Source organism: Vicia villosa, linkage group LG7, assembly GCF_029867415.1.
Source record: "Vicia villosa cultivar HV-30 ecotype Madison, WI linkage group LG7, Vvil1.0, whole genome shotgun sequence".
Taxonomy (NCBI): domain Eukaryota; kingdom Viridiplantae; phylum Streptophyta; class Magnoliopsida; order Fabales; family Fabaceae; genus Vicia; species Vicia villosa.
In genome coordinates this window covers 110,905,077-110,923,222 of record NC_081186.1, presented here as the reverse complement: position 1 = coordinate 110,923,222, position 18,146 = coordinate 110,905,077, and the positions used below count along the sequence as shown (strand labels likewise).

Sequence of the window (18,146 nt, the reverse complement as noted above, 5' to 3'; positions counted from 1 at the left end):
ATCATAAAGTTTAGAATTATATCCATGAAATACTTATCACTTATATTTGTTTCGCCTTTCTTGCTTTCCATTAAAAACCTTAACATTATGAAAAACAAATACAAAAAATGACTCATATCATTAATTGTAGAAACTCTTAAGGCTAAATCCTCTTTTTAGTTTCGTATGTTACCCTTTGGATTAATTTTGGTTCTCTTTTGTTCAAAATGACCAATTTATTCCCTTACGATATCAAACAGAGTTAAACAAGTCCTTTCTATCAAATAAGGGCAAACGACGTTAGACTTACAATACGTGACAGCTGAAGTGGGACTTACAATACGTGGCAGCTGAAGTGGATTTTCATGTTAACCTTCTTCCTTCCTTACAGAATAAATATAACCCTTATTCGAATAGTGAAAAAAAAAAGTCCAAATTGAAACCTAATTCGAGTATATTGGTGGTTGTAATCATGAGTTCTGGCTGCAGTACATCATCAACGGCAAAAATAGAAGTGATTCGCAAGTGATTAGTAGTTTGAATTTTTCATGGAACCCTTTTTGTCGTTGTGGAGACACTACTGTTCTTCGAAGGGCGAGAACAGCTAGTAATTATGAAAAGCTTTTTTGGGGTTGTCAACATTTTAAGGTAATATTGTTGAAATATTGTTGTTGTTACATTGTTGAAGTAATGTTGCGGACTTCTAGGTTTAAATATTCTTGAACTGTGTTTTTGTTAAATTGTATAGGGATATAATAATGCTCGTTGTGGATTCTTTGAATGGTTCTATGATAAAGCTAGAGATGAGAAGGAGGAATTCATGATGAAGCAACAAAGCAAGATAGATGTGTTAACTAAAGAGATCTATGAAGTCAAAAAAGAGGTTGAACAATTCCGCCTCGCTAATATGGAATTAGAAGTTGCTTTGAAGAATATAATCAAGTGGAAAAAGTTTTGGAAGTTAATGTTTTATGTTGTGTTTTTTGTTGTAGTATTTAAGATGCTATAATTATGTACCAGCTTTATGTAACAATTTGATGTATCAATTGACAATCCCTGTTTCACTATGTACCAGTTATGCAGTATAAATTTTGGCATGAATTTGTTGTACCAGTTCAATTATGTTACATGAGTGAATGTGTTATGTTGAAACTGAACTAGTAAACCTTGAACTGAATTATGTTGAAAGTGAATGTGCATTATAAGTTTTGGCATTAATCATAAAGTTGATCCCTCTTTGCTTGATTCATCAAAAGCCTTCATGAATTCAATTCCCTCTTTGCTTGATCCCTCTAAGCAATTCAATTCTGTTCCAAACCCAACTTTTGAATATCGAGTCCAAAGCACATCTCATTTGTAAATCCTAACAAAAAGAACAAAATGCACACAAGTCTAAACTAAAGCTTCCTCAATAACAAAACAACTTGAACATTAATTTTAGGAAAATATGAATAACTACTCACTTGCATATCAAAATGAAGACCCTCATTAGAAAATTTTGATATCACTTTAACTAATTTGGCAGCATTCTTTCTAAAACATCCATTTTTTTCTTGTGTTTTTGTTGTTAAGAGAAGAAGAATCGTGCTCATAGAAAAGGAAGTTATAGTGTAATTTGTCGTTATTATTGTAGTCTTATATTTTCATTTGGTATGTGATAGATAATAAGACAAGTTGAGCATTTAGAGTGGGAAGATATCAAAGTTGAATCTTGTACATGAAATGAAAGCATCTCTCTATATTATTTATTATCTATCATTCAGCCAAATAATTATACAACTGCTAATTGTCTATACAGATGTCCCTTTATATGAAGATAGAATTCATTTGATTGCAGTAGTGTAAACATATAGCTCTTATTTAAGCCTGTTCCAATAAAAACAAAGATAATTTTAGAAAACACGAAATCATGTCTCAAAATGGTTTCGTGGTGTAGTTGGTTATCACGTCAGTCTAACACACTGAAGGTCTCCGGTTCGAGTCCGGGCGAAGCCAGTTTTATGTTTTAGGCCCATAAGTTTCAACTCAAAAAATCAGAGGAACAGAAAGTCCAATTTTTCAACCCACCACAGATTACACAATAAAGCAATGGAATACTTGTTTTTCAGCTAAGAGAAATAGAAATAATAGTATTATACCAACAAACCTTTTCAACCCACCACAGATTACACAATAAAGCAATGGAATACTTGTTTTTCAGCTAAGAGAAATAGAAATAATAGTATTATACCAACAAACCTAGCTATGCAGTAGTTGGCACACCTCGATGTCTTCAATCTTTGTCAATTGTTTGGTCTTCACATTGTAACCAAAATGAATGCTTTTGTGTGAAGACATACTTCCTGTTTGATTTTTACGTAGACCTACTTGAAAGATAATTTGATCGTTGATCCACAAACGAAATGACACACTTCTAGGATTAAGATTATGATCACAAGCAATCATATAATCAAAAGGCCCCATCTCTTGATAAAGAGACCATTTTCCAGAATCAAAATCCAATATATAGATTTGATATGTTCTATGCAAATTTATAGTCACAATGCGAGAAAGACGATCGCCCATATGTAAAAACATCTCAAACGGGACACTAGAATACATCATAAAAAATAGGTCAGACGGGTGCATGATTATATGAGAAAGTGGATATTCTCGTACAATAATTTCTTTGTCAACATCCATTACAATCACTTCCTTATTTGTTATCCAATAAAGATCATTGCCTCCATTATAAAGTGGTCTCGATGAAAAATACAACCGATGTAATACTAGGATTGCTTCTTTTCTAGCTATCTCTTTCCATGAGCTATCAATACCAATTCTTAGCACATAGAAAACATACCAAGAACCACCCGAAACCTCAAGGACAACTCCATGGAAAAGCTTGAATTTGGCAGTACGAGGAACACATGTTATAGTACATTGACACGGAAATACTAGATCAGACCGAGAAATGGGAAAACGAGGAATTTTAAGCCAGCACTTAAGGATGGGGTTCACAACAAAAACTTGCTTAGCTGCATTCAAAAGAAGCAATATGCCATGACAAGTACCGATTAAATGTCCCATTTTTTTCGGTGTTCCCAAATCAATCCTTTCAAATTTGCCATTCGCATTATCTTTAAATTCCGAGAAATAAGATCTACTTCTTGACTTGCGATTTTCAACGTAAAGACCAGGTTTAGAACGCATATCATTGCGTTGGCACGCTTGAACAAAACGGGAGGTGGCAATAATAGCAGCCCAAGATTTGCAAACATACCTTATAGAGTTAAGCAGAGAGTTAAGAGGAACGAAAGTAAAAATATGAAACATTAAGTCTTGAGGGAGAAGCAACCCAAGGTTTGCATTCTTGTTGGCATCATCATCTGAACTACAGTTGGGGTTTATAAGTATATCCATTTTGAATCACTGCAACAAACACCTTAATTAAACCATAAATATAAGTAAGAGTTAGATAAGTTTTTAATTTCTATAATTTTCTGTTTTGTTTGGAAGTATACTCACCTTTTAGTTTTATAAATTACAAAATTACATAATCTAATCCAAAATTATGCAATTTGTAAATTTAAGAAAATAGGGTTTGAGAAGAAGAATTAGAGATAATTATAACAAGTAAAAGGGAATTGAAATAGGGTTTCAGATATAGCAAATTGTTTCCTGAATTGGATTAATAGTAGAACATAAGAGAGTGACAAATATTAAAATCTTTTATCATATGAAATTAGAGAATGAGAGTGTGATACCTAAAAGAAGAAGAAATAGAAGCTCCTCTCACGTTCGTTTTCTTTTTGTTTTGGTTTTTAATATTCATTCCATTCTTATTTGTTTTTTATGTGACTTGCTTTATGAGCCCATTATTTATTTTTTAGATTTTTAAGATCATACCCACAATTAATAAATACTATCCTTAGAATTTTTTTTTTAATCAAAAGAGGGCATTGGCCCATAATATATAAAAGTAAAATTAGATAGGGATAAAGACCAAAACCACAAACCTAATAATAGATATGGAAGTTAGGAAAACCTAGCTTGTTTCTATTGACTTCTCTAGTCACATTGTGGTGTAAACTATTCTACCAAGTATATTTAGCGACTAATAAGAATACCTTGTTTTCTCAATCTGAAGTGGATCAGTATCAATCTTTATGGGAACTTTACTCTTTTCAACAAACTTCAATCTTCCATCTTTCAAAGTATTTTGCAGAAGGTCCTTAAAAACAAAACATTGTGAAGTTTTATGCCCCAAAATATTATGATACTTATAAAAACCTCGCTTCTTTCTTTGTTCTAATAGTTGCACCTTCGCGCCATGTGGCACTAAGTTTTAGCCATCTAAAACCAATAAATCGAAGATCTCGTAACATTTGGTTACGTCAGAAGTGTAAGTTTTCTTGGGGAATTTATCATTCTTCTGGTTTTCAATATGATTTTTTTCCATTTGCTTGTGTAAGAACCTTACATACATATGGAGGACCTGGCTTTAATGCCACATCAACCTCATTATCCTCGACATCTCACCCTTGTTCATTATCGTCTATGTCGACATAAGTCACTTTTTCTTTCTTATTCTTATTTACTTTAGTTTTTTCAGTCTTCAATCGTTCGACTATCTGATAACTTGGCCATATCTCTAAGTTATTGGGTATCTAATTTATTTCTGACAAAGAAATCTAAATCTCTTGCAGTCATCTCGACTAGTTCATGTTCAGGCACTTGAGTGAAGCACCTTGCTTTTAAAAGCCGATACCTATTTAGGTAGTCGTCGATAGATTCTACGAACTTTTACTTTACGCTAGCCAATTCCTCCGGGCTAATTTTTGACTGCCCCATATAAAATTGCTCATGGAACAATCTTTTTAAACGAGTCCAATCACGAATAGAATGTGCATGGAGTGTAGTGAACAATGTAAAAGCATTTTTGTGAGAGAACTAGGAAAATATTTATCCCCAGATTCTCGTTATTGGCAATCTGTTTTGCCTCAAGCAAATATCGAGCGATATGTTCGACTGTGGCCTCACTAGTATCACCAGCAAATTTGATGAATTTCAGAACTTTCCAACCCCTTGAGAGTTATGTCTGTAACACGTATTCCAACAATGGAGATATATAATTTGGCCTTTGTAGGCCAGCATTCACGCCACTTCGTGCCATTATCCTTTCGGCCATGATCGTGAGGTTATTTTCCCCTAATAAATCGTCCAGTCGCATCTGATGGACCACTTGGTCGACATCTTGATTTCAATTAACCACGACAATTTGAGGTCGTTCGACTTCCCTGGGCCTTGGTTGTTTGACAGGGTGGGGCACAAATTATTGGCCCTGGTTAACTGTGTTTTTCTCAAGAATTACTCCCTCATTTTAAGTCGGCCTAACCACAGGGATTTGCAAGGTTGGTCAAACTTGCACCTGAGTAGGTGAAAAAAAATCAACGATTCGAGTCATCTGAGTAAAAAGGTGAAGATTTCGACGTTGCCAAAATCTTTAAGATAAAATGAAAAGATAAAGATGCGAATGCAGAGAATGTAAAGATTCCGACAGAAAGTAAAATGCAAAAATTGCACTCAGTTAGACTTTTTTTTCACTTCGCTCGGATACTTTAAGTATATTGAGTATTTGTAGTAATTTCAACACACCTAATCTAACACTAGAATTTCTTATTTATATTGAAAACTAAATAACTGTAACAAACATTCCTTTCTCCAGAGCTTGACACACTTTCGCTTGCATGTATTTCGCTCTTAACTTGCTTCCACGCGTCCTTCGAATATGGATAAGGCCAAAAAAAGTTATTTAGCCTTGTTTCATATCTCAACTTCCTTAGTCGAAATACTCTCCAAATCACTCTAAAAATCATTAAGTCCCCAACACTGATTGTATAGGAACTTCGACACATTCCTTTGAACATGTATGTCAAAATACTCTTAGCGTATCTGTCAAAAAATACCAACAAAATCAGCTAAATTTCTTCAAATGTTTTAAACTTTTTCTTGACACACTGATGAGATTTAGTCGAAAAATCCTGATAACATCTCGCGAGTTAGCTCTTGCACAATTGTTGGAAACTTGTGACGAGACAAACATCTTTGCACAAAACCCTTTAAACTATTTGTTTCTCGCTCGCTAGACTGTTGATTGTTTTGCCTAGCGAGATGCCTTAATCAGTTCTTCCCTAACTTTCTTCACAAAAAAAAAAGTGAGAAAAGAGTCATTGATACTATAAATTTAATGAAACCTACTAAATCCAATATGTATAACAAATTATGATTGATCATTTCATCATTAATACATCGTAACTATTAGTTCTAAAGATGGTATAATTACTTATATATAATGTTTATTAATTGGTTTTATTTAATTAAGTATTTTCCAATAAAGATAATCTAATTACTGATTTTATATACCGAGAAACTAATTTGTAACTGGAGCTTTTCTAGTATACCATACCATAAAGTTTTGAAAGCTAATTCTCTCCAAAGAGGAAGAACATTAAAACCCTTTCAAATAATTTAAAGCATAGCTTCAATGGAAGGAATAAAACAGTTCTTCAAAATGGTTTCAAGCATAACTTCAATGAAGTAAAAAAAAACTTCCTATTAATGAATCCATGAACATATGATAAATTCCACATAGCAAGACCATAATTTACCAAATGCAATCAATGGCCTAAAAAATGAGAACAAGTTCTTATAGTTACAACTGCTCGGTATGATCATCATTAAGGAGGGAAAATTATATAGATATTATAAAATCTATATAACATCATCTAATCCTCATTCCAAGATAATACTTGTAAAATTTCTAGAACAGAGCTTGAACTCAAAAATAACACCCAGCAAATATATTTAAGCCCTTAATTAAGCACCACAAAAGGGATAGAATACAAAGGAAAAATGGTAGAGAAAATGAGGGTCAGAAAGCATAATCCCATTTCTAAGCATCACATCAACAATGACAATAATAAAAGTCAAACTAACTAAGCAAACACTATCAAGTGTTTTCAAATCTAAATCAAAACATAAAGACTTGCTTTTCAGCTAAGAGAAACTTAGTTATGCCAGAGTAGTTGGCAAAGAAGCTAGACTGTTAGTGTGAAGCCATACTGCAAAATCCCCCACCTCAATGTCCTCGATCTTTGTCAATTGTTTGGTCTCCACATTGTAACTGAAATGCATGTATATAAGGCCGTTTCCAATTTGATTTTGATTTTGAGGTAGTAGTTGTACTCGAAAGATAATTTGATTGTTGATCCACAATCGAAATACCGCTGCAGTATTAAGATTATGACCACAAGCAGCCATGTAATCAAAAGGTCCCATCTCATGATAAAGAGACCATTTTCTAGAATCAAAATCCAAAATGTAGATTTGATATTTGCTATAAGAATAATTATACGCAATGCAAGAAAGACGACCTCCCATCCATAAAAGTATCTCAAACGGACTAGAACCCAACATCATTCTAGGAGGAAGTGGATATTCTCGTACAACAATTTCTCTGTCAACATCCATCACAATCACTTCATTGTTTGTTATCCAGTAAAGATCATTACCTCCACTATAAAGTGGTTTCCCTGAAAAACACCAATGAAGTGGAGCTTCTTTTCTATCTATCTCTTTCCATGAATTATCTATTCCAATTCTTAGCACATAGAAAACATACCAAGAAACGCCCGAAACCTCAAGGACATGTGCAAAGAAAAGCTTGAATTTGGCAGTGCGAGGTACACGTGTTATAGTACATTGACACCCAACTACTATATGATGCTGTGAGATGGGAAAACGGGGAATTTTAAGCCAGCATTTGAGAATGGGGTTCACAACAACAATATGTCTAGCCATACTCGAAATCAACAATATGCCATCACAAGTACCGATTAAATATCCCATTTTTTGAGGTGTTCCCAAATCAGTTCTTTCAAATTGGCCATTCACATCATCTTTAAATTCCAAGAAATAAGAACTAGTGTGCGAGTTGCGATTTTCAATGTAAAGACCAGGTTTAGAACGTACATGGAAGCGTTCGCACAGTTCAGCAAAACGGGAGCTGGCAATAGCAGCATCCCAAGGTTTGCAAACATATCTTGCAGAGTTAAAGAGATAGTGAGGAGGAACCAAAGTAAAAATATGAAACATCAAGTCTTGAGGGAGAAGCAGCTTCGAAATCACTTCACAACTGTTCGAGTTTTGTTTCATATTCTTGTTGGCATGATCATGTGAATCAGAAAAACTACAGTTCTCCAGGGATTCAAATCTATTCATTATTATTCTGCTTCAAATCACTGCATATTTTTTTAAAAAAATTGTTTTAAAAACTAGAAAATTAAATACATAAGGATAAAATGCATACAGTTTATAGTTCAAAGGGTCTGAAAAATGGGTTGTGAAACTAAAATCAAAATTAAAGATGAGTGTAAAAAGTAAGAAAGATGTGAAATAGGGTTTCAGATAAAGTAAATTGTTTATATTGGATTAATGGCAGAAAACAAGTAGTGATAAGAACTGAGAATCAGTTTATGAATGAAATGAGAGAGAATGATTGAGTAGATACCTAAAGATGAAGAAATAGAAGCCCCTCCTTTCCTCGCCACCGCTGCCGCCGCTACCTCTCACACGTTCTCCCGCGTCTTTGATTTTTTAACCCTTTTGTTGGTTTTTTAATTCCTTTCTTTTTTATTTCAGAAATTATTGATTCAACGGATGGATGAAAATTCAAGTTCACTGGGTTCGGATTCGAATTCTCATACTTATTATGTATAATATACATATACATATTATACATATTTTATATATATTAGAAAATTGTAGGAAAATTACAAGAAAAATCTATTTTATGTATTTTGCTGAAACCCAAACTCAACAGGTGTGGGCGTGGGTGTCATTTTGTTACCCGAATTGCCTTTGGATTCGAGTTCGGGTGGTAATTTCGAGTGCGAGTTTGGGTAGTGTGAAACTCGCATCTGACCCGACCCATTGTCATCCCTACTAATCAGGAGTTCGGCCGCGAAGTAAGTAAAGTCTGACCAAAAACTGTTCCTACTAAAAATGGAACTCGGGTTCTTCTAGACAATTTTTTCTAGGAGGAGCTCATTACCCATTTGAATCGCTTTTGAAATTATAATTCTTACTTCCTCTGTCCCAAAATCAATTTCATAATATTATAATTAAATTACTCATTAAAAGTCCACTCTACATGACCCAACATATAAAAACAATTCACACGCTATGAAAGGTAAACAATTTCAAATATATAATTTCACTAATCTTGAATTAATTTGGGCGTTGGTGTACTAACCACGCAGGTCTATCCCGCGCCCCCATAGACGATATCGAAGTCACTGTTCAAAAACACTATTATCATCATTTTATCATTTTTGGTTCTTTTGTGGAGTTATATCATATATTTTTGGTTTCCGAAGGAAATAGTGTCGTCCTCAGTGGGAAGGAACTTCTGATTCCGACGATTTTCACGATTTAAGATCTAGTTTTTGATTTACCAATTGGCAACCTCCATATGTCACCAATTCAAAAGCAAATCAGATTCAAAATTTTATATAGACGATGAATCCTCAACCGTCTTTCATTCACTTCCATCTTCACCAATCACAACCTCTCACAACCTCTCCAGATCTTAGAATCAAGGAGAGTTCATAAGTGAATGTCAAAATCTGTCACGATCAGTTCGGATAATCAGCGTCTTCGCTTCGGTTATCTCAAAATTCTAAATCTCAAGTTCTCTAAAAAAACTCTAAAAATTGGAGAACAAAATGGTTTCAGACTCAGATCTAGTGTTGTGTCGGGCTCTAAAAGGTGATTTCCATGAAAATTGGGCAGGATATTTGCAATTTATCTCCTGACCTACCATTATCAACGCGCCTCTCTCTTACTGAGGTTTATATTGAAGTGACGCCTTTGAGATACCATAAGTTAGTAGTTAATGACGTCCATTACGACAAGTTCATAGTTCACATCGGGCGTTGATTCGATATCGGGGTGCATCATTTGTATCTCATATGATTTCTACTTGATGCACTAGGGTCTCCACCGACTGAATAACAAAGCAGCGATCCACTAGGAGTACCCGAAGAAAAGGGTCCCAGACACCAGTTGCAAGGAGACTGGTCAATGTCAGCATTTGACTGCCACTCAGCTTTCTTGTTCCAGAAGAAAAAATGGGCAAACTTATTATAGGAGTCGAGGTATCTTCACCTCATCGGTCGAGAAGCACTTCACCGAAGCCTTAGAAAAAAATTACACGAGCCTTGAGCTATTCCTTGAAGAAATAGATCATTCAACGTGCATCAACAGACAAATGCACGAGAAGGCACCCAAGACACCGTCCAACTAAAGGAGACGTTTTGGAGCGCAAAGTGCAGACAACTTAGAACTTCAATAGAGACTATAATCGAAGACTTCTGGCCCATTCTGACCACTCTGAGGTCACCGACGAAGGTTATCCACCTCGCGAGTTCTTTAGTTATTTACTTGTAACAAATTCAATTCATTATTATTATATATATATATAAGGGGAATTGTGATACAAGGAGCAGCGAAAAACAAATTTTTTTTCTTTAGTTGATCCTTACGAATGAGCATGATCAATGATAGAACAGTTACCTCTTAAGGTGATTAACAACTTTGATGCAGATCTAGATGAATGATCACAAGTGTTAAATAATGATCAACGCCTCTACTCAGTCCACACGAACAAAGTGTCTTCAATCTTAGTGCTAGCTGCTACGAATGAAGACTTTGAGTGGGAGAGAAAGAGAAAAATTACGACCAGAGTTTCACCCACTTTACTTCGATAGCTTTTGTGTGCGCTAGCAATTCGACTAACTCTCATGTGTTGTTTTTTCGATCACTTGTAACTCTTCGACCATAGCTGACTTCCACTGTTTATTCTTTAAAAAATAGTTATAGTTGATTGGTTCAGTGCCTGTAAGTAAAGCAAAATTAACTAATTCTCCATCTGGTGTGAATTCATCTCCAGTCACTTCATAGTCTTGAAGTCTTGCTGGAAGAACTCTAATTCTTCGAGGTCTTTGACTTGTAACACCCTCTTTGACTTCGAGTGTGTCGGTAATGTCTACAACTGCTTCGACATCGACTAGAATATCGGGAATTGCTTTGACGTCAACTTCATCAGTTTCTTCGTCGAAGCCATAGTTCATCAATGTCTTGTTAACTGCATCACTAAAATTCCAATATCATGTAGAATTTTCATCAATTACAATGTCTCGACTCATCATGATCTTCTCGTTAATTGGATTGAACAACCTGTATGCTCCAGTTTTGTGATATCCTACCACAATCATAGGTTCACTCTTGTCATCAAGCTTCCTTCTTCTCGCATCAGGAACATGCTTGTAACAAATAGAGCCAAACACCTTCAGATAGTTATTCAAAGGTCGTTTGCCGTGTCAGATTTCTTCATGAACCTTTTCCTCAACTTCTATGTAGGGCACCTGTTTAGAACATAAGCAGCAGTGGTGACTACTTCATCCCCTAAGGATTTTGGAATATTTTTCTACTTTAGCTTGCATCGCATGATTAAGTGATTGAGTGACCTATATCTTAAGTGATCAATTAATTGAGTGACCTAAAATTTAGATGGCCAAACCTCAAATGCCACAACCAACTATTCTTGTGGTCGACAACTATTTTAATATTGTACCTCAGTCGAACTGATCATGGTCTTAAATGTCTTATTCTTAGACAAAGGATATTTTAAGACTAGATTCTTCTGTGTGTCAAACAGTTCCAATGCTTCATCTTTCATTAACACTGAAAAACTTTTTTCGACTAGTTGTCCAACACTTAGAAGGTTGCACTTTATTCCAAGAACATAGAGTATATCTTTATCTTTGATCATAGATTTTCCTCCATTACTCCTTTGAATAACTATGTCGCCAGTAATGTATTCTTGCAACGAGCTATTATCAGCAAGTTTGACCTTGCTCTTCTTCAACTCGTCGAAATCTAGTAACCACACTTTTCGACCATTCATGTGATTCGAGCAACTTGAGTTGAGGAACCACAAATTAGAGTTGACATGCTCATCTGCAACTACAGCCATGAGCACCAAATCATCTGAATCTTGCCAACAATTCTTAGCCAAGTGACCCCATTTTTCACAATTATAGCGGTACACATATTTTTTCTCTTCTTTGTCTTTTTGATAGGAGTATCCTTCTCCTCTTTTCAAGGATTCACAAGCCATATCATCGACCTTAAGCTTTTAAGGGTTCGACCAAGACTTCTTTATTCCTTTGCCTTTGAATTTGTTGGAACCACCATGCTTTTTCTATGTCTGAGCCTGTAGTGCTTGTATCGATTCTTGAACCTATTTCCTTGCGAAAATCCTAATCTCATGCGCTTCCAACGAACCAACCAAATCTTCTAGTTTTAAGGTTTCAAGATTGTTAGATTCTTGAATAACTACGATAATATGATCAAAGTGAGAGGTCAACATACATATTACCTTCTCAACTATCATCTTATCAGTTAGAGTTTCACCACAACCCTTCATGAGATGGACGAGATTATGCACCTTCGACACATAGAGTGCAATTTTTTCATCTTCTCCCATATGCAACCATTCATACTGCCATCGCAGAGTCTACAATTTGACGACTTTGACTTTCTCACCTCCTTCGTAGTACTTGACAAGAATATCACGTACTTCCTTCGCTGATTCAGCATGAAAGATCTTGTCAAAATTCGCCAAATCTACTACCGATTGAATGCAATACGCAACCTTGTAACCTTTCTTCTTCGCCTCCTTGTGTGCAATTTTCCAAGCAAGCTCAAGGACGCCATTGTTGACCACTTCTAGGGCTTCATAAAAATCGAACAAGGACTTCATCTGTTTGCCCCCATCGATTCCAATTTTTTCCATATGGAATTGGAAGAGAATTTAGAATACCATTAGTACCATTCATCTTAAAAATAACTCACGATCCTACAAACACAGTCTCTGACATGCAATTCTTAAAAACACGATCAAGAATATAACCGGAGCTGTAGATACTAATTTGTTAGTGCGTGGTGCACTTTGAGTGAGAGAAGGAATGAGTGAGAGAATGAAAATAAAAATTGTATTATTGAATTATAAAAACTAATTTACAATATGTCTATTTATGTACAACTAACTTATATACTAAGTAACAAACCTAAATCCTAATTAACTTTAGGCATGAGCTATACAACTTGAATTATATCACAAAAGGAAAATGCATCTATCCTTCACTACGAATATGAGCACACTCACAAAAATGATTGAGACTATTTGGCAATCACATTATTATTTAGCAGGTTGCACTTCATTCCAGGTACATAGAGTACATCTTTGATCATATATTTTCCTCCATTACTCCTTTGAATACCTATGTCGCAAGTACCTTCTGCTTGCAACGAGTTATTATCAGCAAGTTTGACCTTGCTCTTCTTTAACCCGTATAAATCTACTAACCACATTTTTCGACCAGTCATGTGATTTGAGCAACCTGGAATTGGATTTAACATGCGCATCTGCAACTGCAGCCATGAGCACCAAATCATCATAATCATTTGAATCTTAATGTGCAAGGTTCGATCTTTCGTCATTGCCATTTGTCGCTCCTTTGTCTTTCTTGTGCCAATAATTCTTAGCCAAGTGACCCCATTTTTCACAGTTATAGCGTTTTACACACTTTTTTTCTTTCTCTTTTTTGTATTTCTGATAGGAGTTTCCTTCTTCTCTTTTCGAGGATTCAAAAGCCATATCATCGACCTTATGCTTTTCCGGGTTCAACGAAGACTTCTTGCTCTGATTCTTTATTCCTTTGCCTTTGAATTTGTTGGAACCACCATGCTTCTTCCACGCCTGAGCCTGCAGTGCTTGTATCCAATCTTGAACCCATTTCGTTTCGAAAATCCTAATCTCATGCGCCTCAAACGAACCAACCAAATCTTCTAGTTTTAGGGTTTCAAGATTGTTAAATTCTTGAGCAACTACAATAACATGATCAAAGTGAGAGGTCAATGTACACATTACCTTCTCAACTATCATCTTATCAGTTAGAATTTCACCACAACCCTTCATGAGATGGACGAGATTATGCACCTTCGACACATGGATTATAATCTTTTCATCTTCTCACACATGCAGCAGTTCATATTGCCGTCGCAAAGTTTAGAATTTTACGACTTTGACTTTCTCACCTCCTTCACAGTACTTGACAATAATATCACATGCTTCCTTCGTTGATTCAGCATGAGAGATCTTGTCAAAATTCGCCGAATCTACCGCCGATTGAATGCAATACGCAACGTTGCAATCTTTCTTCTTCGCCTCCTTGTGTGCAGTTTTCTACACATCGGTTGCATCCTAAGCAAGTTCAGGGACGCCATTATTGACCACTTCCAAGACTTCTTGAAAATCGAACAAGGACTTCATATGTTTTTCCCATCGATTCCAATTTTTGCCATCTGGAGTTGGAAGAGAATTCATAATACCGTTAGTACCATTCATCTTTGCATCGATTGATTAACAATCCACGATCCCGAAAACACGATCACTGACGTGTGATTCTTGAAAAAAGACCAAGATTATAATCAAAACTCTATACCAATTTGTTAGTTCGTAGTGCACTTTGAGTGAGAGAAGCAATGAGAGAGAGAGAGAATGAAAATAAAGATTGTATTATTGAATTATAAAAACTAATTTACAAATGTATACAACTTGGATTATATCGCAAAAGAAAAATGTATCTATCATTTTACTACGAATCTGAGCACACTCACAAAAATGATTGAGACTATTTGGCAATCACAACATTATTTAGATGAAAATAGAGTAGACGAAAAGAAGTGTAATTGTGATAATATTGGATTTTGAAGTTTGTGTAGTCCAGGGGTCAATGAAACTAAAATCGTGCTTCAACATAAACATATAAATATAAATGAAAGAAACAGTCTTCAAAATGATTTTCAAGTATAACTTCAACACAAATCTAAATAAATGACTCATCAAAAAATTTTGGATGGAATCTTCTAATCCACTTTTCAAGATAATACTTATAAGTTCCAAAATAGAGCTGCAACTCAAAAATCAGAGGATCAGATCATATAACAATATATAGTGTAAAGTCATCATTTTTTTCTACAGAATCTATGAGTATCGTTCATAAGAATTTCTGGTCATAAGTGAGAACTCCAATTTTTCAACCCACAACAGATTAAACCACAAAGCAATGGAACACTCGTTTTTCAAAGTTGAAACATAAATACTTGTTATTCATCTAAGATAAATAAACAGAATAGTATTGCATATATCCTATACCAAGAAACTTAGCCATGAAGAGTAGTTGGCAGAGAAACTAAACTGTTAGTGTGAAGCCATACTTCAAAATCTCCCACCATAACATCCTCTATCTTTGTCAATTGTTTGGTCTTCACATTGTAACCAAAATGAATGTTTTTGCGTGAAGACATACTTCCTGTTTGACTTTTATGTAGACCTACTTGAAATATAATTTGATCATTGATCCACATACGAAATGACACACTTCTAGGATTAAGATTATGACCAGAAGCAGTCATATAATCAAAAGGTCTCATCTCATGATAAAGAGACCAATTTCCTGAATCAAAATCAAATATATAGATTTGATATGTTCTATAAGAATCTATAGACACAATGCGAGAAAGACGGTCACCCATATGTAAAAACATCTCAAACGGGACGCTAGAATACATCGTTACCAATCTCTCAAACGGGTCCACGGTTATACGAGGAAGAGGATATTCTCGTACAACAATTTCCTTGTCAATATCCATCACAATCACTTCCGCATTTGTTATCCAGTAAAGATCATTGCCTCCATTATAAAGTGGTCTTGATGAAAAATACAACCGATTGAATGTTCGGAATGCTTCTTTTCTAGCTATCTCTTTCCATGAGCTATCAATTCCAATTCTCAGCACATAGAAAACATACGAATAAGCACCAGAAATCTCAAGGACATCTGCATGGAAAAGCTTGAATTTGGCAGTACGAGGAACACATGTTATAGTACATTGACACGGAAATACTTGATCATTCCGAGAAAACGGAAAACGAGGAATTCTAAGCCAGCACTTGAGGATGGGGTTCACAACAAAAACTTGCTTAAATGTATTCAAAAGAAGCAAAATGCCATCACAAGTAGCGATTAAATGTCCCATTTTTTTCGGTGTTCCCAAGTCAGTCCTTTCAAATTGGCCATTCACATCATCTTTAAATTCCAAGAAATAAGATCTATTTCTTGACTTGCGATTTTCAATGTAAAGACCGGGTTTAGAACGCACATGAAAGAGTTGGCACGCTTCAATAAAACGGGAGTTGGAAATAGCAGCAGCCCAAGATTTGCAAACATACCTTACAGAGTTAAGGAGAAAGTTAAGAGGAACCAAAGTAAAAATACGAAACATCAAGTCTTCAGGGAGAAGCAACCCAAGGTTTGCATTTTTATTGGTATGATCATGTGTGTTAGAGTCTGAATCAAAGCAACTACTTGTTTCCATTTTTACTTAATCACTGCATATCAGATAAGCCACGACAAAAACGTTAATTAAACAATCAATAATATAAATAAAAGTTAAATTTGTATTTGTTTTGTTTTGGATTGTACCCCTCTTTAGTCTTATCAATTAGGTCAAATACATCAATTGATGTTTTAGGTTAAATGTTAGTAACAAATTGATTCTTAAAATTTTTTTTTTGAACAAGTTAAATATTTTAGTCTATAAAAATGTAAGTCATTAATCTTTTAGTAAAATTTGGTTACAATGTGTTTGTTCTATAAACTACTATAAAATTACATAATCTAAATCCAAAAAGGACAAAGGTAATTTCAAGGGTCTGGAAAAAAAGTTATGAAACTAGAATCAAAATGAAAGATAACCGTAAAGAGTAATGAAATAGGGTACAACACAAAAATTGAGAATATTTGATATATGAAATAAGAGAATGAGAGAGTGATACCTAAGGAAGAAGAAGAAACAGCAACTCCTCCTCCGCCACTCGCCGCCGTCTCTATCTCTCACGTTCCCTTTCTTTTTTGTTTTGGTTTTTAATATTTATTCCAATCTTTTTCTTTCTTATGTGACTTGCTTTGCGGTTGGGCTCATACCCATTATTTATTGATTTTTTAAATTTTTTATGACACTATTTTACATGAGATTTATTTTCAAAGTGTATTGATTGTCTCATATTGAATTTTATCTATAAAAAATAGACTTAAATAAATTTTTAATCCCTCAATTTTGATATTTTTAATTTTTCTTTAAAAAATAAAATTTTCCTTTTTATTTTACTTTTTCAAGTTTTTTTTTCCAACGGTCATTATGGGAATGTTTGATAACAAGTATAAGTTGAACTGTCCTTACGCCACCCTATAAGAGTAGAGGTCACAATTTATGTTAGTACTTTTATGCTCACCATCACACGCAGGTCGTCCTTGATCTTCTAAGTCTTCAGAGGCTTCTGATTGTATGTTGATTGAAGCATGTTGTAGATGATCAAAACTTGTATCTTCAGAACCTAAGTCTTGAGTCTTCAGAACCTGTTAAGCAGAACCTTGTCTTCAAGTCTTCAGTGCTTGGTCTTTAGAAGCGATGTCTTCAAATCTTCATAACTTGTTTAGTAGAACCTCGTCTTAAGCATCTTCGGAACATGGGACATAGAAGTAAAGCTTTAGTAGGCCTAAAAAACTTCCTTGCAAAGTCACAATCAGAAGCTCTTGTACTAACGTTCCTTATAACCGATGCAGAATAGCATTTCAGAATCTTGACTTCCATTGTAACACAACACTAGTATTCTTCCAGAGTGTTGAGTTTTTAACTTGATGACGTCACACGCTTTCTTACCAGAATCAGAACCTGCAAGGCAAAAGCCACGCACACTAGAAAGAAACTATTAGTGTATACAATTGTTTTTGAAGATAACATGAAAAGTTATCTTCAAAACTTAAGGTCAGATGCAGAACCAATCTTATTCTTACACAATGGGAGAATGCCAAATAACTTCTATGAACCGAGGGGCCCCATGTAGGTTGGTAACACAATTGAAGGCCTTCATGAGGACAACATCATGACTAGAGAGGTAGAAGATTAAATCTTAGAGTTGTTGCCAGTCATCCTAA

General features: G+C 34.9%; 3 protein-coding genes and 1 non-coding gene across 4 annotated transcripts; 1 reads left to right on the top strand and 3 right to left on the bottom strand.

Moving 5' to 3' along the window:
- Positions 1-1,542: 1,542 nt before the first annotated feature.
- LOC131618272 (uncharacterized) lies at positions 1,543-3,799 on the bottom strand. Its single transcript, XM_058889534.1, has 2 exons — positions 3,726-3,799; positions 1,543-3,390 (listed from the first exon to the last, which is right to left on the bottom strand). The coding sequence occupies exon 2, from the start codon at positions 3,379-3,381 to the stop codon at positions 2,218-2,220; it is 1,164 nt and encodes a 387-aa protein (XP_058745517.1). The 5' UTR covers positions 3,382-3,390; positions 3,726-3,799; the 3' UTR covers positions 1,543-2,217.
- On the top strand, positions 1,901-1,974 carry TRNAV-AAC (transfer RNA valine (anticodon AAC)). Its single transcript has one exon. It is a non-coding gene; the product is annotated as a tRNA-Val (tRNA).
- Positions 3,800-6,806: 3,007 nt separating the features above from the next.
- On the bottom strand, positions 6,807-8,665 carry LOC131618271 (uncharacterized). Its single transcript, XM_058889532.1, has 2 exons — positions 8,531-8,665; positions 6,807-8,261 (listed from the first exon to the last, which is right to left on the bottom strand). Exon 2 carries the CDS (start codon positions 8,239-8,241, stop codon positions 7,033-7,035), a length of 1,209 nt encoding a protein of 402 aa, XP_058745515.1. The 5' UTR covers positions 8,242-8,261; positions 8,531-8,665; the 3' UTR covers positions 6,807-7,032.
- Positions 8,666-14,041: 5,376 nt separating this feature from the next.
- LOC131618270 (uncharacterized) lies at positions 14,042-17,099 on the bottom strand. Its single transcript, XM_058889531.1, has 2 exons — positions 16,988-17,099; positions 14,042-16,540 (listed from the first exon to the last, which is right to left on the bottom strand). The coding sequence occupies exon 2, from the start codon at positions 16,525-16,527 to the stop codon at positions 15,313-15,315; it is 1,215 nt and encodes a 404-aa protein (XP_058745514.1). The 5' UTR covers positions 16,528-16,540; positions 16,988-17,099; the 3' UTR covers positions 14,042-15,312.
- Between the last annotated feature and the right edge of the window lie 1,047 nt (positions 17,100-18,146).